The sequence below is a fragment of the Aspergillus lucknowensis genome (genome assembly GCF_044049455.1).
Source record: "Aspergillus lucknowensis strain CBS 449.75 chromosome Unknown BJX67scaffold_3, whole genome shotgun sequence".
In the NCBI taxonomy this organism is placed as follows: domain Eukaryota; kingdom Fungi; phylum Ascomycota; class Eurotiomycetes; order Eurotiales; family Aspergillaceae; genus Aspergillus; species Aspergillus lucknowensis.
In genome coordinates, this window is record NW_027263547.1 from 20,306 (window position 1) to 41,068 (window position 20,763).

Sequence of the window (20,763 nt, forward strand, 5' to 3'; positions counted from 1 at the left end):
ATCGCCAAAGCCCACATCCTCACGCTAATCCAAGCTGGGCCAGCAGCAAACCTCGCCCCGACCTCCATCGTACCCTCCGCTCCCCTCACAACGCCTCCTTCCCCTCTGTGGTGCGCCATTGATGTGCATAGAGAAGGACATATCTTCAAGATGACCATCAATCCTACATACCTTGCACAGCGCACCCGCTCTTGTATGTCACTTCTTCCTGAACTCCCAAACCCGAAACCGTCCGACATCTCTTTGAAATTGCCGCGACGTCAATGGCTGGAGTTCGATGCTGACCTGTTATGCCTTCTATAGCCGTCAACTGGGGAGATGCGAAGAAGCGCGTTATTCGGTCTTACAGGGACTGGCTCCGAGCTGTTAGTATCCCAGTTACAAATCCCCCTTCCGACTTCAGACGATCACACTGGATGTGGTGGTGCATGCACCACCATGACAATGCCCGTCGCCGAGCTCCCGCGAATAATCTCGTTACTTTGTGCAAACCAGATAGAGAGGCTAATTATATTCCCATCGTTGGGCGAACTCTAGTCCCCCGAGATCCAAACTATGTACTCCCTGAACCTTCCCGTCTCCGTCATCCGGACAAAAATCCGCCAGGAATTTGAGAAGCACCGCTACGTAAACCAGCTCAATGTCGTCGATGTGCTGCTGTTCCAGAGCCACGCTGAGTTCCAGGTTAGTCCACAAGCGTCCCTCCTCGGTCTTCGCGCCGGCCCGGCTATTAGTCCAATCCTACCCCATACCTCGATGACACGAGTTTCAATCCCTTCGCTAACAAACGCTTTCAAATCAGGAAACCCTCAACTTCTGGAAGCAGCTTTCGCACGTGATGAAGTACTTCCGGCCAGAAGAAGACCCAGGTGCCCGGCTACCTCCGAACTTCATTTCGGGCTTCTTGGAAGGCCGCAATTGATTATTCCTTTTTACTTTCCTGTTCTTCTAACCTTAGCATTGAGATTTCGATTGGGTTCCTCGTGTCGCGACTCTGATAGAGGGTGTTATGTATATATTGAAGCTGTCAGAATAAGTGACGTCTTTCTCCTCCTCCGGCTGGGTTGTTATTTGTAGCTCTGCTTTTGTCTAACTGGCGGTGGAGCTGGCTGACAAGCAATACATACCAACTCAAGCCAAAGTCATCACCTAGCTAAAATTTGAGCTTTTCCAGCTCCAGTTATGTCCGTTTAGCATATATTGTCATGCAATGCAGGCAATGAATTCGCTTAAAAGCTAATATCCAGGATATACAGCACTTTTCTATACAGAACGCCCACCCTATTATCGCAATAGAAACAGAAATGGGGAACTCGAATATGGAGGAGATATAAGGTCATGACTCCATCTGCGACGCATTAAACTCGTCACGCGCAGTTGTGAACTTATCCGTAATAACATCACACAGATCCATCAGCGTATCCAGGCCCTTTTCTAACGCTTCAATTGCCGTCGTTGTTTCTATATCGGACGACTTGTTAGCCTCATTTCCCGAATTTGTCTTATCACCCCATCACAATTTGATATGAGGAGTGGATTGTAGGGTTACGAACCATAAGTCTGAATACGAATATTCATCTTCGATTCCGAAGGGTGGGGGATTGTATACCCGCAGAATTCAACATCGGGGCTGTAACGAAAAGGAGCACGATGTCAGCATTTAAACCAAATCCCATCCAAATTCCTCTCCTTTGGCCCGCGCGTCATAGAAAGCAGCGGAAAGGTTCAGGAAGAGGGGCGTACTTCTTCATAATCGCATAACGGAGCGCATTTCCTAATGTATGCCCTTCACCGTCGAATTGAAACGAGGCAGCTGTGTCCGAGGCGCCGGGTAACTATTTCCCGTGTAGATTTCGTTAGGACCGATTCAATGCGACTCAATTCGAGAGGAACTGGGGCCCAGAAAGAAATGGGGGGGATGCATACGACGACGATCCGCTTCTGTTCTAGCTCGACGGCCGTTTCCTGCTCGATTTGTTCTTGGTTCCGGGGTTGGGCGTCTACCATAGACTGGTCGTTATCTTGGGAGTGTACGGAAGAAGGCATATTGGGGATTGGTGTATGACGGGCCGATGTGCGGAGGGATGGGGTCGACTTGGGAATTGGGTTCGCTCGGAGTGAGAACTTCGGCTAGGGGAAGCTGTGACGGGTTCGCTTATAGCAGATCGAGATTGCGGTCGGGTCGCTGCGAGAGAATAATTAAATGGTACTTGTAGGCTGGATTATTCAGAGGACTGTTCTCTTCGCAACTGCGTTTGGGGACTGGGAAAAAAAGTCGTTGGTGGTAAGGTTATCGATAGGGCCTGACCGCCCTGGATCGGAGCCTGAGGCTGAGGAAAATCGGGAGCAGCTCTTGCTTCTGGAGAGTTTCAAGAGCATTTATCTTCTTCCTTGGTTTCGCCAAAATCCCTTCTCATGCATCAAGATATGCTGGAGAGCCAGGTACATTTGAAAATTCGCAGCCGAGAAGCCTCCAATTGGAGACATACGGAATGCGTCTAGGTGTGATCTACTCTTTGACGAGGGTAGGGAATGGTGTGAAAATGTTGCGTTTCCCCCTACCTCCGTCAACTCCTTCAGTTGCAGTGCTGGTGGTCGAGATGATCTGAACAGTCGACCTTTACGCCCGCAGAGAGCCAACTCACACTCTCACCTCCGTCTCAGTCCCAGCGACCATGGAACGTTGGAAGCGAGGTTCTCCTTCCCCAAAGGGGAGGGTCATCAGAAGCTCATGGAGATCATGTCTGGATCCCGCTCCGGGAAAACCATTCATCGCGCGTAAAGTTGAATCTGAGAAACGCACCTTACCCGAGCCACGATGGCGTGGCAGGGAACAACATTGGCCCATGCAACAAGAGCAGGGGTAGCAGACTTAATCCCTGCACGGAGTGAGCCTGGCCATCAAGGTAAAGCACTGAAGCAGTCTAGAAGTTCCAACTCAGGTGTGGCCATCGGTAACTAGTTCCGCGTGTGAGTGAAAAGGCTGATAAGCGGGAGCTGCGCAAGGATGATGCTGTGTTGCCAGCTGGTTGGCATGGATTGCGGATTGTGACAACTGTCTTGCTGTTCCCCCACCTTGCGCAGGATGGAGACCTGCCAAGTGGTTTCAAGAAGAGGAAAGACGGACAGACACGGGAGAGAATGCTGTTTGGAAAGAGAGAGATGTACCTCCCAGAATGGCTGGCGGAATGCATTCAGCGGAAGAAGTTTGGGCCAGATTTACTTCGAGAGCAACACCTGCAGAGGCTTCACCAGCACAGAAAGCTTCCTGTGCGGCGGCTGGGAAAAGACAAAAAACCATTGAATTTTTGTGATGCAAGAATCCATTCTTCTCCGGCTTGGACCCCTCCAGATCAACAATGAGGAGCGAAGATCGGCTCTGACAGCACAGCGCGGCTCGTGGATGTTCAGCACGGCCCGCTTCACCTGCAATCTTCGAAGACAGAAAGCAGGCGATAATTACCCATACGATGGATTTACCCTGTCACTTTCAGAGTCGACGCAGTTGGAATCTCACTCAGATTGAAATTCCATGGTCATTTTCTTGCGCGCATGCCAACCTGATCATCATGGAATCTGAGGAGAACGTGGGCAGGAGGAACTGAGAATGTGAGACGTCGATTCGGGTAAATTGACAGGAAAAAGAAAACGCAAGATAAATTACAATTCACCAGAAATTCAGACCATTCAGGAAGCTCCAAAGAGGGGAAGTGATCGTAAATGTGTGACAGGCGACGGAACGCGAGACTATCGATTCATGGATGTTTCCACCGGCGCCAAACCAGTGGATTCAGGATGCGACCCATGTCAAGGGTTGAAACATGCCTCCCACGCTGTCTTCTCAGCCAGACTGCGAACGCCGGCCGCTCTGGGTTCTGGAAGCAAGAGAAGACAAAGAAAGAAAAATTATCCGGCTGACTTGAACAGACTTTGGGGTTGGGATGGAGAATCAAGGTGTACCCGTGGCGGGCTCCATACAAAGCGTGCCCCAAGCGCCAACGCCAGGATCTCCATAGGCTGGGGATCTGGATCGATCCATGATCGTGATGGGTCACCCCCTTTCAATCCTCCCCCAGTCACAGCGTCGAAGGAGACTTGGAGCCGCGTCAGGAGGAGGAAGACTCCGGCTCTCTTGAACACAATCACCGTTCAAACCCACAGCGTCGGGCTCCCAGGCAGACTTTCCCCAGGCGAGGGAACCGAGAATTGTTATATCTGGAGTAAGATGGCCAGGAGCGATTGTCGCAAAAGTGTCACATCATCTGCGCACAGAAACAAACCATGTCTCAGCTAGTGCCAATCAGCTGGGTTGGCTCTCCACCAGCGGCCAGAGCCAGGTCAGGAACTGGCTGCATGAGAGCTTCTGAGCAGTTCGTGGATGTGGCTCTGTTTCAGCCCAATTTTATGGGGCCAGAATTATATGAGTTGATTGATCCTCATCGCTGGTCCCCTCGGCTTGGATGTTGTGTGGTTGTCCTCCACAAGAAGGCTCTTAATTTCTGAATTTCGATAATAATACATCTCTTATTCTCCTCTCATTCCTTTGTTTCCTCTCCCCTTCTTTTGTCCTTTCTCGCCTTCGATCCTCTTTCTTTCTCCCCTCTCTCCTCTCTCCGCAAGCTGCTTTCTTCTCTTCTTCATCGTCTCGCGCCCGCTTCTTTCCTTTCTGCCTTCCTTTCTTTTCTTTTTCCTCGCTCCTCCTTCGGCCTCTTGAGTTCGTTCTGGGCCAGACCTGTCTGTCGAGACCCTGGCCCATCTTCCGCTCTGACCGACCTCTCATCGTCCTCGCACTGCCGCCAGCCACCTTGGGTTAACCGCCCACCTGTTCCCCCCCTCCTCAAAGCAGGCATCCAACCGTTCCTTGTCTGCATTTTGACCCAACCATTTGACAAGCCTCTCTGGAGCATTTCCCAAATTGGTATTGGCTTCCCTGCAGCCACTGCCTTCTTTCCTTCGTCTTTGTCGTCGTCGTGGTTCGTTGTTTGGGTTGTCTTTGACGGCCGCCCAAGCTTCCCTTCGCTAGCTTCAATCTCCCTTCGTCATCCCCCAGACCTCCTCCAGAAGACAGACGTTCATTAGCCGCCTGTCAACCACCGATCCTCCGATCCCGCGCGCTTTTCGGTTCGGTTTCGCCTTCCCTTCCCAGCTTCTCATAGGTCTCCGAAGCTTCAGACGCTCGTCCGCAGCAAACACAGCCCTTCGGGTGCAGGAGGGCGTTTTTGATATATATACAACGCCTATATAAAACGGTCGCAACCGGAAGGGAGCTCCTGTGGCTCTCCCCAATCCATTTCTGGAGTGGCTCACCCTAGGCTCGCTGCACCACCCTTTTCTAGGTTCCAACCACAGCGCACGCGGGACATAAAGTCTACAGAGTTCATCCCCGGTCGCTGGTCTCTGGACTCATCACCTGTCCCAGTGAACCAGTATAATGTCTACTGCTGTTGCGCCCGCTCCGCCAGCGCCGCTTCCATCTCCGCGCATGAACCCACACCCGAGCCCGAAACGGCTGGCACCAGCAAATTCCAGCAACCAGTCTAGTTCAACGCCGCCTCGCGCCCGGGATGGATCATCCACGAAGAGCTCTCCCACGAGCAAGAAAATCACATCTCCCTCGTAAGTACACCACACAGAGATCACAATTGTTGAAGGACCAGGGCTCATATTCCGATAGGTCGCAGGGCGGCAGTAATAACCCTCCGAAAGTGATTGTAAAGAAAGAACCCCCATCCTCACCGGGAATGCAATCCCATACTCGCCCCCGGCCTCGGAAACTAGACCTGTCAACTAGCCTTCCAACCTCTGACAGATTGTCCGCCCGCCCGCCAGGTGGTCCTATGACAGCCCGGGACGTTAGTATGCAAGATGTGGGAATTGCCTGCCTATCGCCCGGCTTCCAGACCCACGACCCGATTATGCGAGAACAATTGCAGAGGAGCCTATCAGTGCGGGACCAGCAAAGACATATAATTGAATCTCGACTTCAAAAGTCCGCTAAGGATGACGGTCCGGACGGCGTGAAGCCGTCGGAATCGACTATATTTGGCCTCCCGAAGGCTGGTTCTTCGAAGAGGAGAGCTCCCCCAGGACTATCTATCGTACCCCCGTCGGCGGCGCAGTTCGCCAACGAGCGTGTGATCCAATCCGCGCCACTTCACCAAACATTCACAGGTCGGCATCAGCCGCAGCCGTTGACACGTCACGTCGTAAATCAAAGCCCTACACTGGGTTCCACTTCTCACATCCATCATGTGCCTGCTACACAGACTAGCAATCGTCTTCCACCGCTCTCCGATGTCTTCGGATCAGAGGCGTTGGCGACATCTCGGGACCGTGATGCGAATCGCGGACAGTATTATCAAGGGGCCTCTACTGCCAACTCGACTCAGCAAAATAATCTGCCTCCGCTACCATCACCGAGGATACCGGGAAGTGCGCAACAATCGAGTCGACCTCGTGAATACCACTCGGCTGAGGAAGCGGTTCAAGATATGTCTGGCGGACGCGAGGAGCTCTTACCGCGTATCGTGCACTATGGTGGGCACCAACCCCCGACCCCACCTTCTCCCCGCGTTGCCAATCCTCCAAAGTCTGCTATGCCTCATCTAGAGACGGCGCAGGTAGCTAGTGCTCATACCCCTCATCATCCGGGCCCGTATGCCGCTGAAGGAACTTCACGTCGACGCCCTAGAAGTGAATATGAACAAGATAACGGTAGTCCGCCATTAGGACATGGTCCTGAGCCTCATTACCGACCCAACCCTGCTACGGGACATGGCTCTAATGCTGCGTACGGACCCTTCGGAGCGGGGCGTGACTCTCCCGACACACAACAGAGAAAGAAGGAGGAATTCTTGGTTCTTTGCTCGCGCGCATGGGACCTATTCCATTCCTAAGCCCTGAGCGGCCTGCCCAGCGAGTCCCAGCTCTGCACGGCTCTCTATACAGCTCTTGATACATCGGCTTCATTCTGAGTGGCCAGTTTTTGAGCCTGTCTGGCGCCTCCGCTAAAGACGAACAAGAGCTAAACCCGTGACGATTTGTGTACAAGACGGATACGCGAAAGTATGATCGTTTATACGAAGAGCATGAAATGGACCCAACGCGGTTCACATTGGCTTCTTTATGTTTTCTCCCCATTCTGGTTACTTCATCATTCGGTTTAAAAGACATACGCTTTCTCGCCTTTCACCTCACCTTAGGCTCTATGTGCCAGGAGGCGTTCCTATGGAGTTAGTCATCTTTGTTCCATGTTTAAAGGAATCATGTCCATACAATTCTCCAAACCTTTGGGTTTGATATCTTCTTGCGATACCACCTGCTTGTTCATAAACCTTCATTGTTGACTTTTGGAACCCTCGGAGTTGAAACTTTTCTACTTAGGACAATCTCATTACATGACGAGGAAAGGATGCCGATAGCTTTGAATAATGCCAACTAATGTGTCGTGATCTTGGTGCTTATATTTTCAGTGCTGCTTCCTATTCATAGGCATCAACGTATCCCATGTACTGAACACCATTCGTACAATGAGAGGAGTGCTCCCTAAGTCATTTGAGCGCCGCCACTCAGGCAAGACGCTGTCGTTTCCTCGGGGCTGCGTCAGAACTATCACCCCCGGCTCTTCGTTCCATAGGCATCTCCTTCCTCTCCTTAGCGGTAGTCTTCTTCCGTCGCCGCTCAAGAGCTTTCAGCCGATCCTTCGACTTCATCCCCTCATACTTCTTGAGCATCGCCTGCTTCTTGATCTCTGACTGTTTCAAGAAATAAGGCGTACTCTTCTTCCCCTCCCGAATAAGCTGCTTTTCTCGCTTCTTATGTTCGGCCACAACCTCCTTCTCTCGCTTATGATTCTCAATCGAACGTAAACGATCCGTTGTAGATCGAATCTCCCGTTGCAGAGCCTCCCTCCTCTTCACATCCTTCGTCTTTGCGAGCTGCTCTTTCAGCTCTTTAAGTTCGGCGGCACGATAATCATCCAAAAAGGCATATGCCTCGTTGGGCGCCGAAGTTCCGCCTCGACGGCCAACAATAGTCGGGTCGAACCTTGGATCACGGAACTTGGGTGCACTCGGTGGTTCGATAACAGTGCGTTTTCGAGAAACGGCGAATTTTGACGATTGGACGGTAGGAGCATGTTTGGAGGACCTGGAGCGCGGTTTTTCAGGTTTTGCATTTACTTTGGATGTTGACGAGGCCGTGCGCTTTTGTTCGCGGGCTTCCTGGATCCGTGCTCGGATGTCGTCTAGTGGTGAGTTTGTAATTTCTTCTGTCTCTCTTAGCGATTTAGTGTGTCGTTTGCTCTTAGGACCGAAGGAAGCTTGGGCTTTGGCAAGCGCGCCAAAGGATATGTTATTTAAGGAGGATTGGACGTCTCTGTCATCGACATGCTCTTCTCTTGCCGAGTCTAGATCGCTTTCGTCATCATGGGACTCGAGATCGGAGAAGTTTGACTAGACTAGTTAGCATTTATGTTTGGTAGAGAGGCGGTTATTTGCAGCGAGACGTACGAAGTCATCACTATTATCCTGAGAGACTTCGCTTGCGCTATCTGAGTCGGATTCATCCGACTGCTCCTCATCGCTTTGATCTTCAGATGCTGCAGCTGATACATCTGAATAGAACTCTTCCTCATCTGGTCGGGCGCGCACACGGCGGTTGAGGAGATCTAAAATAGCCATATCTTACCCTTACCAGCTCCCCCGGTGACAGGTATTTGCAACCAAGCACGGAGCAACACCAAGTCCGAAGATGAGCCAGAGTGTTAAAAGTGAGGATAGCGGTGAGATCGCGACAAGAAAATTGGTCATGATTCTGCCTGACTATCCAGGCGGTGAATGCGTGCCACGGTGTCGATCCTGATCTAGATTTTGCCCTCCGCAAACAACGCCCTCGGATCTTTCCTTTCCTCTCAGTTTCCCTGTGTTGATAGTGCCTTGCTTTCGAAATTTGTTGCTCTGTCTTTTTGTGGATGCTTTTGCGCCCCGGGAATCCCCGCGCCGTTCGTTTCCGCCTCCTCGCTCGCTCACTCGGGTCTTGCCAGCCTCATGTCGCGGGGTGGGGTGTACGATAAGGTGTGTGCATGTGGCTATCGGTGGTGAACGGAAAGGAGCTGACCCCCCAAGCTGTTCTCGAAGCCATTCATTAAATGTCGCTCTTTATCGAAATTTCGTTTTTGCTCTTTACCCGTTGCAAAAGTTCCCGTGGCCTGCGCCAGCACCGATAGGTCACTGCTTCTCGCCGCTACAATGGACTCGCAGCAGCCACAAACCAACAGCCCATCCAACACCAGCACCCGAATAGCGGATTTTAAATCGCACGGCGGCTTGCCAACTCCCACCAGCCTGGGGTGGAGGCCGTACCGGGGCCGTTGGAATGCCAAGGTAGCCCATCGGAGTAATCGCCATAAGGCGCCAGAAAGGGACACTTCTATAAATGGCCTCCGGGACGATCCTACATCGCGACGGGGACACTCCTGCCAGACTAACAAGACGTCCGAAAGACAATCGCAAGGGTCTACAAAGTTATATGATGGTCAATCAGGAACGTTCCTCTCTCCACAAAGAGATCCACTGCCGCTGCCTCATCAGTTGCAGAATAACCCAAACTCATTCCCAACGAACAACGGTCTGGCTGATTTCTCCATGATGAATCCATTCGCCAGGTTTGGCGACTTTCCACCCCCCATGAATCCCTCACCTTTCCCATACCAGCAACCTCCTTACAACACGAACACCCCAGAGCAGTTTCCGCAGTCACGAGTCCAGCAACAATCCGACCAGCCCTTACCGAATCTTCCGTTCCTGCCCTTTCTTGGTGGCAGCAATCCTTTTTTAGCTATGCCACCACTCATGCCTCCGGATGCTTTCATGAATATGGATCAGCAGAATCCAGCGCTTTCAGCGCTTGCATTCAATGGCATCCACCAAGTTCGCGCAGCCCCCCAACCTAACTTTGTGGCCACTACTTCTATACCACTCGATACAGGCCGATCACGTCCGGTTGTGACAAGGAAACGGTCTGACCCAAAGCCTCGTCAACCTCCTTCAGCAACAGAAAAGTACCTTCTCCAGTCATCTCTGTCGCCAAAACCGTCAAAGACTCCTCAACCTCTACTTGTCATTCTAGATCTGAATGGTACCTTAATATACCGCAAGACTCGAAAATTTCCACCTTCATTCACACGAAGAGCTGGCCTCGAGGAATTCCTGAACACTCTGGTTGATAAATACAAGGTTATGATTTGGTCCAGCTCAACACCAGCCACAGTAGGCGCAGTTTGTGAAAAACTTTTCACAGAAGCCAGGAGGAAGAAGCTCGTTGCTGAGTGGGGCCGCGATAAACTTGGCCTCACAAAATCTGAATACAATTCTAAAATCCAGGTTTACAAGACCCTCGAAACCGTATGGTCCAGCAACGCAGTCCAAGCATCATATCCCAAGGACAAGGCCCCTCCCAAGCCAAGCAAACGCGCAGCAGCCCGTGTCCGCTGGGACCAAACCAACACTATCCTCATCGACGACAGCAAGCTCAAAGCTCTTAGCGAGCCATATAATCTCATCGAGATCCCTGAATTCACCAACGTTCCGGGCATCGATGAGCCCACCATCTTCCCTAGAGTCCTCCAGCTCCTCGAGAACCTCGCTAACTGCGACGACGTCAGCAAGATGCTCCGCTCCTGGGACTCCACAGCGTCCGGAACAAGGATCCTCGATCTCGATATCAAGCCTCTCCATCCCCATTCCAAGCCGAGCCAGAAGACACGAACCCAAACTCAAGCTGTCGCTGGAATTGACACGGCGCAAACACGCAAGGAGAGACGTAAAACGCGCAAACTCGAGAAAAAGGCCGCAAAACGGGCAGCCGCAATCCATGCGGCAAGAGCATCGGCTTCTCAAAAGAAGGGTCCAGATCAGCCGTCTTCTCCATCGAATGCGCAGTCAACGGTGGACCTACCTCGACCGTCTTCGGGATCAGATCCACTGGAGATGAATGGGAGATCGCCCTCTCCTGCATCGTCTGTACAGTCAGAGAACACCCTTTTAGATCGCTTAGAGGAGTCGCTGCGTTCTTGATGAGGTTCTTTCCACATTCTCTTTCCCGTTTTTCTTCTTCTTACCTTTTTTTTTGTGGTTAAATTGCTTGAGGCGTTACGGTTTGCATTCGGTCCAATAGCATAGCATATCACCTTGTCGAGTGCAGAAACCAATATACGTAAATTCAGCAGTTCCGAGCGATATTGGCATCAGTGGCTAGAATGTGTAAATTTTGGGCAGGCCCAGGCCATGTATATCAGGGAAGATATTTTACTGAGCAGAGTCAATCATAAGGCTCCTTGATTATGTCAACCATGCTTGCAAAGGCTATCCTTTCATTCTCAATAACCGGACGTAAACCATTATGTCGTGGGAACATAAACATGACATTCAGTCGGCGTGCTCGAAAGCCAACACAGAAGCGCTTTCCCGCCAGGATCAGGTATCGAAGTGAATACTTTTAAAGAGCTTTATGAATAGTGCGACAAAGGAAATAGAGTCATAGTGTTTTGGATATCATCATCATAGGCCAGTTACTATGGCATCTAGTAAGTTCGTTTATTTGAAGACGTGGCCATCGACATTGGCGAGCTCCTTGCCGTCAACGGTAACAGGGGTGTCCCAAGCCCAGATGTCCTCAACGTACTTGCGGTCAGCCTCGCTGGAGGGGTCAAGCTTGATGAAGTCGTAGCTCTCGTAGTCAGGGGCGACATTGAAAGCAGGGAGGGCTTCTTGGCCACGGACCATGAACACACCCTTGATGACACAAGCGTAGTTGGCACCGTAGACGCCCTGGCAACCGAAGAGGTACTTGCGGGAGGCCTCGAGACGGGCGTGGAAGCCACCTACGGAGTCAGTCAGCATTACTCAATACAGGGCTGAGGTCAGGTTAAGCATACCAATCAGGTTGTTGGCCATGAACGTGAGCTTGAGCTCATCGTTGTATTTGTAGTCGACCTTGTAGAGGGAGTACTCGTCGGCCTTGAAGTTTTGCCAAAACCAGGGCATAGCAACGGAACGGGTATCCTCGTTCGAGTACTGGCGCTTCCACTCGTCAAGGATGAGAGTGGGCTTGCCGAGAGCCTCCAGAGGGTGCTTGGGCTTCTTCTCAGCAGGCTTCTCCTCTTCGGCGGCGGGGGCGGCAGCAGGAGCAGGAGCCTCCTTCTTGGGCTTCTCTTCCTTCTTTGGGGGAGTGTACTTAATGGCCTCGTCGATGAGGACGGGGTTCTCAACAACAGCCTTGAAAGCGGGCTGGTTGACAACAGTCTGGAACCACCGGTCAACAGCAGGGTAGTCGGCGCGAACCTTCTTGTCAATGACCTTAGCAAAGGGGCGGGTGAGGAGGGAAGCAGCGAAAAGATCAGCGAGGGTAATGCGCTCGCCAACAAGGTAGGTGTTAGCGGTTAGGTGGGTGTTGAGGACACCGAGCGTCTTCAGGGCAGCTTTGGAAGCTTCCTCAACGTTCTTCTTGTTGTAGGAGTCGAGACCCATGAGCGGGCGGTACCAGTTGCCGAAGCTGGGGAGGACCTCAGCGTTGGTGAAGGACATCCAGCGGAGGATGGAAGCATAGTCCTGCTTGGTTTTGCCGAGGAGGGTAGTCTTCTCGTTCTGGGATGTCACTTTGGCAACAATTAGCATCAGATGTTTGTAAAGACGGCTAACATAAGAACATGAGTCACAAAGCCAATGCCTTGGTGCAAGTATTTGCCCAACGGCGGGGTAACCAAGAAAATTCAGAGTTGTATGTTATCAACACTATAGTTCTGACAGGGATAACTAATAATGAAATTGCTCATCATGCAAAGTAAAGGAGCTCCCTCATCGTCGCAGCAACGGAAAAACGTGGTCAAACGTACCATAGACAGCAATGGCAATGACCTCGGAGAGGGTGAAACCATTGGCACCTTCAAATGCGGGGATCTTGCCCAGGGGCTGAATCTTCCTGTATGCCTCAGAACTGTTGAACTCAGCGGATGGTTTAGCCTGGGTCTCGACGAGCTCGAGGTCCAGGTCGTTGTGCTTAGCAGCAACGAGAACGGCGATGGTGCGACCGTTGTCCTGTCGACGCGGTTAGCTTTTGTTTGCGTAATGCTAAAAGTAGCTATGTATTGCCAAATAGGAATGGAAATAGAGAGGAAAAGAAGCATACAGCAACACCGTAGAGCTTGCCGAAAGCCATTTTGGAGGTATAAAGAGTCGAGGAGGGATGGAGGGGAAAAGGGCGGAAAGAGGGGGAGAAGAAGCGAAACCTGGACTGTCCAAAACTTTGCAGCGGACGAAATCATTTTGTGCGAATCAGACCGAGTTTCGGCACCGGAGGAAATTTTCTTCCGGTCACGTGTGCCCACGTTGAAAACCCTCGGGATGGCCTGAGACGGCAGCGAACGGGGCACGACGAGCCGTTAGACCTCCTTCAAGCCAGCCCACGCTGTCACGTTTCTTGCCTCGACGTCCCAATTGAGGCCATTGGCAGCCGGTCTGTCTCATCATGGGGTGGCAGAGCGCCAACTCCATGGTCCACGCCTTGCAGTCCATCCGATCACCAAGACACCTACGAGCTCTTCTCTCCCGGCGTTCGACAAATTCCGCACACACCAATACCGGAGCTTCCCTGTCAACGCATATACAAACCTGGAACGATGCTCGAGGCTACGCGACTCAAGTTCAACCCGCCGCTCCGGAGATTAATTTCGAGAAGTTTCAGGCTTTGCCCGCCCGAATCATTCCCACATCACCCGCCTACTTCTCCGGTAGCCCGAAATTCATCGACCATTCCCTGCGACTTGAGGGTATCCTAGCGAAATACGCATCACTACCGACTGTGCCCGCAAGGGAGGCACCTCGGATGGCTTGGTTCAGGCTCCCTCAGTTCCGAGAATTTGTGGGAGAACCCATTCCGACAAAAAAGTACAAAGGCCTGCTCAGAATACTCCAGCGTTTAAACCGCATTGACCCTGCGATAACTCCACGCGAAGTCCGCGATACACTCAACGATTTCCTGCGGCCAGGAAATCCATACGACATCAAACTTGCGCCGCGTACGCTAGACGAACTTGGTCGTGCCCGTGGGAAAGGAAAGCGAAAGGCAAGCCATGCGGTGGTACATCTAGTCGAGGGAGAAGGGGAGGTACTTATTAACGGAAAGTCCCTGACCGAGGCGTTTCCCAGGGTGCATGATAGGGAGAGTGCGACTTGGGCCTTGAGGTGCTCTTCGAGACTTGATAAGTATAATGTGTGGGCTCGAGTCAAGGGCGGGGGAACGACCGGGCAAGCAGAGGCTATCACATTGGCGCTTGCGCGGGCATTGTTGGTCCACGAACCCGCACTGAAGCCAATTCTACGGAGAGGTACGTATTTTTATTCGTTGAAGTGAGTTCTATTTCCTTGAAAACATGAGCTAACTCCTGCCCTCGTTCTTTAGCCGGCGTTATCACCGTGGATCCTCGGCGTGTGGAAAGAAAGAAGCCTGGCCGCAAGAAGGCGCGTAAGATGCCTACCTGGGTTAAGAGATGAAATACCTTCGCGGGGGCCCTCATACTGGTTTCCTTCTGTTTTAATTCTTCTCATTCCCACACTGTATTACTTGTCTCGCGGGGAAGCATATCTCTGCCGTTCTCTGTCAGTTTGACGCCCTATTACCGATCTCTTGATACGGCAGCATTGCATGTTTACGGGGACCCGCATGTAACTATTGGCGTTCTTTCCGTCTGATTAAATTAACCGAAGACAGCGTATATTACTTGTACGACCAGCACTTACTGTGATTTATTCAATTGACGATTACTGCGGCAGCATCTGGCCTCCATTCCCTTTCCTCGAACGGCGGATGCTTGAGTAGCTCAGACTCCAGAACATCCAAGTCTAACTTCGGAACCACGGGCCGAGGCCCAGGAGTGGCCTCAATTGCGCTCAGCAGGGAAGTTGGAATGGTCCAATCTCAGCGACGATCTACAACATGGCGTCCTGATCACCTGCTGAATTGGATCTAGCCGAAAATCAGGTGCTCATCGCAGGAGGTAGTCGAGGTCAAAGTTCCCCGAGTCGCGGATCTGGGCGCGGGAGTCGAATAGCGAGGACGGATATATAGATGATTGAGCCGCCCATCCTCACTCTCGGACCATCAGTTTGTGACGCCTCACAGAGTTAGAAGGCTTGACCCTGAAGAGCCTCACTCATCGAAGTCCTCCTCGACGTTCTCTTAAACACCGGCGGTAAGAAAGCATAGCCATCAGTTAGTGGGAGAGGCAGGTTTCGGGATTTTGTCACCCATCGGGACCAATTAGGAGTGTCTCCTTTCCGTCCGATGTACTCGGGACAAGGGGAGCAGCGCCGGAATCGCACCAGTTGGACTGGCGGGCTCGTGCTCAAAAGCACCTCATTTGGCCACGAGACCGATATTATTGGACCAATTGGTGGGGAGCTGAGCGGAAAACGAGCCGGGTTGTTGCATCAAGGAACTTGCAAGGGGAGCTCTGGCTGCCCACGAGTGTCGACGAAGGCTAGTAGTGGTCTTAGGGAAAAGCACGTCTGTCACTTCAGGGTTGACAGGAAGCCAATCAGGTGATTCTACTACATGTGACCACCGGACAGGAAGATAGGATATACAAGCCTGTCGCCGGCAGGTATCTGTCTTGAAGCAACAGCAACACAGATCGTCTGACCGAAAAGTGTAGACTATTATGATCTCCGATTTTGAGGTCGATCACTCCTCCCCCTTCCCGGTGAATCATCCCAACACAATGGGCGAGGCTGATTGAGCCTCACTTCCAGGATCTGGTGTGACTGAGGTATGCTCAAACAATATCCTCGTTTCGTTTTCATTTGCGATGACGGTGTTGACTGTCGGAGTGCTGATAATTCCAAATTTCAGTCAGGCTATTCATGATCCTGCGACCAGAAAGGCACCATCTGCTTTCTTGAGCGCGCCATGATCGACAGCCTTCCCCACCACATACTTCCGGAAAGTCAAGCCTTGAGCAGGTCGATTCGATCCAGGGCTGGCCGATCACGCGTTCAAGTTCAAAGACGTGGGTGAAGGATCAGATTCGACTACCGGCCCATGTCAGTGGACTGCGATCTCGGCCAGATTCTCCCTTGGCTCAGACAGAAGACGAGTTTGAACAGCCAGAAAACAAAGCGGACTGGTGCTTTGATCAAACAGACTCGGGAACCATGCCAGTTCTTGATGGGATGGACATGCATGCATTGGTTCCATGCAGCTTTGTGAAATTTGCACCGAAAATCTCCCAAGAGTCTCCTTCGCCCTTGACTGGTTTCCGTACTTGAGGGAAGGCAAGTCATTTTCGCCCTGACAATGCTTCAGGGTCTCGGAGGGGACGCCTCCAACAGCTGCCACTCGAGCGGTCCTTCCCATGCAGGCCCCAACCAAACTTACTCCGGAGTACGACTCATATTTTCGGTCGAGGTGACGAAACTGGACATGAAGTCGGGTTTCCTCATCCACCCCCTATCATTTTTGCTTCTTCTCCAAATGCCTGTATTTGATAACACGGGAGTTGCGGAAAGACTTCCTTTGGCCTCTCAGGGAACACGTCAGATTCCCGGCAACCTGGGTCAGCAACCATGAAGCGGGTTTTCTTGCGTGAAAAATGGGGCGGCAAGGAAAATCAACTAGTGCCAGAGACTTGGAATGGCTCCATGCCCCGACCTCACAACCTCAGGGGGGCGTGCGATCGCTGAGATCCGGTTAGTGTGTGGGTGATCGCTGGTTCCGGAGAACTGGGCACTAGCCTTATCGGACCCTCTGGAGATCCTTTCTCCTGAATCTGGAGTAGTGCGCCCTTCGTCCCGCTCCGACTATTTGGGTTTGAGTCTGATGGACCCTCAATAGCACCTCCCCAGGGCTATTCGAGGCATTCACATTGGCTTGCTCGTGCTCACTGTGAACGGGGAGGACGGATTCTGATGTATCAATAATAAATACTTACTGAGATTCAGGAAGTATAGAGTGCTGGGAGGCTGAATCGAATTATAAAGAGAATAAAGAAGAATGAGCGGTTCCTTTGTCAAATTCTGAAGGCAATTGCAGAACAAAAGCAAATACCTAGATCTATACTCATCCTCGAATTGTTTATTTCCTTTTTTTCTTAATTTCTTTTGGAGCTCATCCGCGCTCTTTTGCCTTCCTCTCGCGTTTCCTCCGAGTCCGCCCCTTTCGTCTGGCTGTCTTCCTCCTGTCAGTCACTGCATTTTTCTCTTTTCTTTTTCTTGACCAATCAATATTTTCTTTCCTTGTGTGGACTTCTCCAAACAGAGTAGGACATTGAACCCCAAACGAGCACTGTGAAGGCTGAAGCCATGGGATTTGTGACGCCAGGACCATTGTTTCGTCTGTTCAGAGAGGTCCCCCAAGCGTACATTCGCCTCTTCCTGGGGCATTTCAATAACTACTCCTGGATCATCACTCCCTCTCTACTCGAGGGTAATATAAGTACTTCTTGAGCGGATCCCCCATTTCTCTCGACACTTCCTGCTGCTCTGTTCCCGCGTTTGCTGCCCCTCTCTCCCTCACCGTTCCCCAATAATACGCACAATTGGGCTGCAATACCGGAGCTGATTGATGAGATCCTGCATTGCATCTGACGTGAGTGACTGGTGCACCGCGAGGAAGTTTCAATATCGACTTTTCTTGAGCCCGTTTTATCTTCCTCTAATCCGTCTCCATCTCTATCCTCAGGTTTCACGGCCCTTGCTCATATCTGTGGCCGTATTCAACCCCAACGAGCATTGTTATTGCTGCTGGCCAGCCAATTCGTATTTTCTGAGCGTCTGGAGGTGCAGACAACAGAAGGTGCTCACCGTGTGTCCGGGCTTTCCCTCCCCAGAGCAAAGCTGACTGGGCTGAAATGATATCTAGGTCGCTCTGGTGGTACCCAGACCTCGCGAGGCTGACGCGCGCTTACGGTTTGTTGGGTAACACTCAAAATCGGGTCCTTCAGAGGAAAAGGGAGACGAGCCGTGGTTGTATACGGGCCAAGACAGAGCGCAATCCGCAGGGCTATTCAGATTCACCCGTTGATCTCGCCAAACTGGAATCCTACGCGAGCCCTCCGCTCTCCCCGTCGACGGACTGGTCCCTCGACCTCGATCCAGTGCGTAGGGTTCTGTTCGAGGGCATGGATGGTGATCCCCGACACCTGAAGCAGAATGGTCGGCAAGCCCACTACACGGCTCAACCGGGCATGTTGCGTCGCGCTGTCCCCAGGTCGTCCGGCAGCCATGCGGTAGACCGGTTCGGACGGGTCGGGTTCCATTCCACACGTGAAGATCCGTCGCAGACCACAGAAAGACCGCGAGTTCCTACGTACATGGACTACGGATATACAGACAGCACCTTTCAGGGTGGTGCCTTGCAGGGGGACGAATTGCAACCGTATCCGTCGGCGCTGCGCGACAACCAGCAGCGCCAGCAATCCTTCCCTTCATACGAGCCTGATATGGTATACAACCTCGGGCAGCAGGGCCCAACGCAAACCCCGTACGAGGTCATGCCACCCTACCCGTCACGGCAGTCTGCAGCCCTGGATTCACTCTCTGGTCCATTTGCCGTTCCACAGTATTTTGCTCCCAATGAACCGTCAGGCGCCGGACTCCAATCGCCTTACCTGCCATCAGGGCTTTCTCTGTCTGCTTATAACCAGCCGGGGCCCATTGGGCGCTCTAGCGCATCGCAGCACTTTCCCGCAATCATGGCGGACATGACCGCCGTGGGCGCGGCGGGACAGCAGCATCCGTCGTCACACTCGCAGACACAAACATTATCAGAACCGCCTCCTTCAGCGGAGCCCTATCGACAATTCCAACGAGCACTGCGAGGGGCAGTTAATCATACGCGCGCCGGCCGATTGGTGGAGGCTAGTCGATCATTGCTCGACATCTCCGAGTGGCTGGTGGCAAGTGCACGAGAACTTGGTACGTTTTCTCTCTTGGCATCCAGACAATTTACACATGCGGGTCTTCTTCATGCAAGATTGACTCGCCCTGTCGGGGCGGATTTTGCCCCTGATTCCTGGGAAATTCGAGAGCTAATGTTGCTTTTGTACGGGAAAGGTATTCTTCGCGATGACCAGATGTCCCACTCTGATCGCCTGGGGTTATGGAACGATTTTAATATCTGTTGGTTATCATTGTGCCAAAAGCAAAAAGACATGACGCAGGAACTCCTTCAGACAGGTCGCCAATCGTCCCGAACCAGTCTGCTAAGCATCGATGCCATGGATTCTCTGGGCAAGGAACTCATACGGCTGTGCGATCGAATGGAACAACACGGCCTGGTGGATTACCAGATGGGCATCTGGGAGGAAGAAATCCTATCTGGTATGTCAGCCCCAGTGACAAACAGGCCGGACTTTGGGAATGACCTTACAATCGATTTAGCTCTCAGTCAGTGTTTGGACCTCATCGAGAACCGACCGGAGCTGACGCGAATTCCTGCCGCGGCGGCAACCTCGCACACATGAGTTTTCTCGGGCTGGGAATTGGAATGCACAGATCCATGCAGATCGTCTTGTCCACCGCCCGAACGCCGCCGATTTTCCCTGGCAAGGGACAAGGCTCATTCAGCGCGTGGCCCAGCTTTGTTCCAGGATGCGCTATTGATTGCTAGATCCAGCGTTCAACAAATCTGATATGCCCAACTTTGCTTCTCGCAGTGAGAAGCGCTAACTGACCTCGACTTGTCTGCCCCATCGAGCCTGGAGCCGATCGAACCCCACATCTTTCTGGGTTGGGTGATTCGACAAGTCCGCTGGGCAGGAAGGGCTTTGAAGTTGGAACTTAAAATCAAACCTATCGCCACACACTTGCCTGATCAAGGACTCGAACGCCGCCACGACGAAAGTTTCATCTCGGGCCTGGCCACCAACCGATCACTTTCGCGACCAAAGCGTTCGCGTTCCATGGCCATGATGCAATCTGCTTCTTTTCGTCGTCGGTAGCGATGACAGCCATTTAACGCGGGATTGGAATGGAGATTGAAGCTGTTGTGGTTGACCTCAATTCGAGCCATGCTTGACCGATTCCGAAGTGACATGGATTTTCTCAACTATTTCTTGATACCATTTGTAAGATTTCACTGGCTCTTGTAACTAAATTGACTGATCTATCGTCACAGGGAGAATTTAATCGCTTCTTGAGATCTCTAGAAACCGCCTTGAGATTTACAGGGTCTCGTGCAATGTTGCCTTGGGTCTTATCCTCATTCCTCCATGATATTTTTGCCTGTCTTCTTCCCTGTTACTTAATATGAGGTAACCGTGTCGGGAATTATCTGCCCTTCACATTTATTGGTAGCTGTACGTACTACCAAATACTTGTACAAAACTCCAGTTTATGCTGCATTTCCCGGATGCCCAACGACAAGACGGGAGAGCTGTTGGTGATCGCATCTTCCCTGAATTTGATGTTTATTTTCCCGTCCATTCATGGACACACCTCGGTATTCCGGGCTGCACATGTACTTGTTCACTAGCACTAGTGGCACCTACGCGGTTTCTCGACAAGACCGCTCAACCCTGGGCTACGTGCGTTGACATGGGCGTTCTATTTCGAAAGCGGAGTATGGTGGTAAAAAGGGCAAAGATTCGGCTCATGTATGTATGTCATTCATCCAAAAGGGTAAAGTAGAAAACAGATGCTGTATCTGAGTTTGAGCCAAGTTTTGAGTCTGAGGGTACAGGTTCGTCGTGACAATCGTTTCATAAGGTAA

The 20,763-nt window shown here is 51.8% G+C and overlaps 9 protein-coding genes across 9 annotated transcripts; 6 read left to right on the top strand and 3 right to left on the bottom strand.

Annotated features, from left to right (window-relative positions):
- Window positions 1-150: 150 nt before the first annotated feature.
- On the top strand, window positions 151-922 carry BJX67DRAFT_377075 (putative NADH-ubiquinone oxidoreductase B14 subunit; the record flags this gene model as incomplete). The annotated part of the gene is made up of 4 exons (XM_071032021.1): window positions 151-193; window positions 304-365; window positions 538-684; window positions 803-922. 4 exons carry the CDS (start codon window positions 151-153, stop codon window positions 920-922), a joined length of 372 nt encoding a protein of 123 aa, XP_070890268.1.
- A 274-nt stretch (window positions 923-1,196) lies between these two features.
- On the bottom strand, window positions 1,197-2,257 carry BJX67DRAFT_341928 (DNA-directed RNA polymerase core subunit RPC19). The gene is made up of 4 exons (XM_071027952.1): window positions 1,927-2,257; window positions 1,744-1,835; window positions 1,554-1,630; window positions 1,197-1,461 (listed from the first exon to the last, which is right to left on the bottom strand). Exons 1-4 carry the CDS (start codon window positions 2,044-2,046, stop codon window positions 1,337-1,339), a joined length of 414 nt encoding a protein of 137 aa, XP_070890269.1. The 5' UTR covers window positions 2,047-2,257; the 3' UTR covers window positions 1,197-1,336.
- A 1,218-nt stretch (window positions 2,258-3,475) lies between these two features.
- On the top strand, window positions 3,476-4,431 carry BJX67DRAFT_158232 (uncharacterized protein). Its single transcript, XM_071024899.1, has one exon. The coding sequence runs from the start codon at window positions 3,758-3,760 to the stop codon at window positions 4,292-4,294; it is 537 nt and encodes a 178-aa protein (XP_070890270.1). The 5' UTR covers window positions 3,476-3,757; the 3' UTR covers window positions 4,295-4,431.
- Window positions 4,432-5,106: 675 nt separating this feature from the next.
- BJX67DRAFT_158223 (uncharacterized protein) lies at window positions 5,107-7,011 on the top strand. Its single transcript, XM_071024898.1, has 2 exons — window positions 5,107-5,616; window positions 5,675-7,011. Exons 1-2 carry the CDS (start codon window positions 5,432-5,434, stop codon window positions 6,894-6,896), a joined length of 1,407 nt encoding a protein of 468 aa, XP_070890271.1. The 5' UTR covers window positions 5,107-5,431; the 3' UTR covers window positions 6,897-7,011.
- Window positions 7,012-7,399: 388 nt separating this feature from the next.
- rrp36 (putative pre-rRNA processing protein) lies at window positions 7,400-8,770 on the bottom strand. The gene is made up of 2 exons (XM_071027953.1): window positions 8,511-8,770; window positions 7,400-8,453 (listed from the first exon to the last, which is right to left on the bottom strand). Exons 1-2 carry the CDS (start codon window positions 8,679-8,681, stop codon window positions 7,569-7,571), a joined length of 1,056 nt encoding a protein of 351 aa, XP_070890272.1. The 5' UTR covers window positions 8,682-8,770; the 3' UTR covers window positions 7,400-7,568.
- Window positions 8,771-8,894: 124 nt separating this feature from the next.
- On the top strand, window positions 8,895-11,208 carry BJX67DRAFT_158252 (NIF domain protein). Its single transcript, XM_071024900.1, has one exon. The coding sequence runs from the start codon at window positions 9,249-9,251 to the stop codon at window positions 11,073-11,075; it is 1,827 nt and encodes a 608-aa protein (XP_070890273.1). The 5' UTR covers window positions 8,895-9,248; the 3' UTR covers window positions 11,076-11,208.
- A 386-nt stretch (window positions 11,209-11,594) lies between these two features.
- Window positions 11,595-13,215, bottom strand: BJX67DRAFT_369565 (putative translation elongation factor eEF-1 subunit gamma; the record flags this gene model as incomplete). The annotated part of the gene is made up of 4 exons (XM_071030779.1): window positions 11,595-11,881; window positions 11,936-12,655; window positions 12,893-13,094; window positions 13,186-13,215. 4 exons carry the CDS (start codon window positions 13,213-13,215, stop codon window positions 11,595-11,597), a joined length of 1,239 nt encoding a protein of 412 aa, XP_070890274.1.
- Window positions 13,216-13,524: 309 nt separating this feature from the next.
- On the top strand, window positions 13,525-14,549 carry BJX67DRAFT_377081 (mitochondrial 37S ribosomal protein uS9m; the record flags this gene model as incomplete). The annotated part of the gene is made up of 2 exons (XM_071032022.1): window positions 13,525-14,383; window positions 14,458-14,549. 2 exons carry the CDS (start codon window positions 13,525-13,527, stop codon window positions 14,547-14,549), a joined length of 951 nt encoding a protein of 316 aa, XP_070890275.1.
- A 3,219-nt stretch (window positions 14,550-17,768) lies between these two features.
- On the top strand, window positions 17,769-19,951 carry BJX67DRAFT_158323 (uncharacterized protein). Its single transcript, XM_071024903.1, has one exon. It carries the CDS (start codon window positions 17,903-17,905, stop codon window positions 19,514-19,516), a length of 1,614 nt encoding a protein of 537 aa, XP_070890276.1. The 5' UTR covers window positions 17,769-17,902; the 3' UTR covers window positions 19,517-19,951.
- Window positions 19,952-20,763: the final 812 nt, after the last annotated feature.

Bases quoted from the DNA above. Each gene is read 5' to 3' on its own strand.
- BJX67DRAFT_341928 (XM_071027952.1), bottom strand. From the start codon at position 2,046: ATGCCTTCTTCCGTACACTCCCAAGATAACGACCAGTCTATGGTAGAC. The intron at 1,631-1,743 runs GTACGCCCCTCT...TTTTCGTTACAG, and splicing joins CGTTATGCGATTATGAAGAA to CCCCGATGTTGAATTCTGCG. The intron at 1,462-1,553 runs GTTCGTAACCCT...CGTCCGATATAG, and splicing joins TATTCGTATTCAGACTTATG to AAACAACGACGGCAATTGAA.
- BJX67DRAFT_158232 (XM_071024899.1), top strand. From the start codon at position 3,758: ATGGATGTTTCCACCGGCGCCAAACCAGTGGATTCAGGATGCGACCCA.
- BJX67DRAFT_158223 (XM_071024898.1), top strand. From the start codon at position 5,432: ATGTCTACTGCTGTTGCGCCCGCTCCGCCAGCGCCGCTTCCATCTCCG. The intron at 5,617-5,674 runs GTAAGTACACCA...ATATTCCGATAG, and splicing joins AAGAAAATCACATCTCCCTC to GTCGCAGGGCGGCAGTAATA.
- rrp36 (XM_071027953.1), bottom strand. From the start codon at position 8,681: ATGGCTATTTTAGATCTCCTCAACCGCCGTGTGCGCGCCCGACCAGAT. The intron at 8,454-8,510 runs GTACGTCTCGCT...TAACTAGTCTAG, and splicing joins AGGATAATAGTGATGACTTC to TCAAACTTCTCCGATCTCGA.
- BJX67DRAFT_158252 (XM_071024900.1), top strand. From the start codon at position 9,249: ATGGACTCGCAGCAGCCACAAACCAACAGCCCATCCAACACCAGCACC.
- BJX67DRAFT_158323 (XM_071024903.1), top strand. From the start codon at position 17,903: ATGATATCTAGGTCGCTCTGGTGGTACCCAGACCTCGCGAGGCTGACG.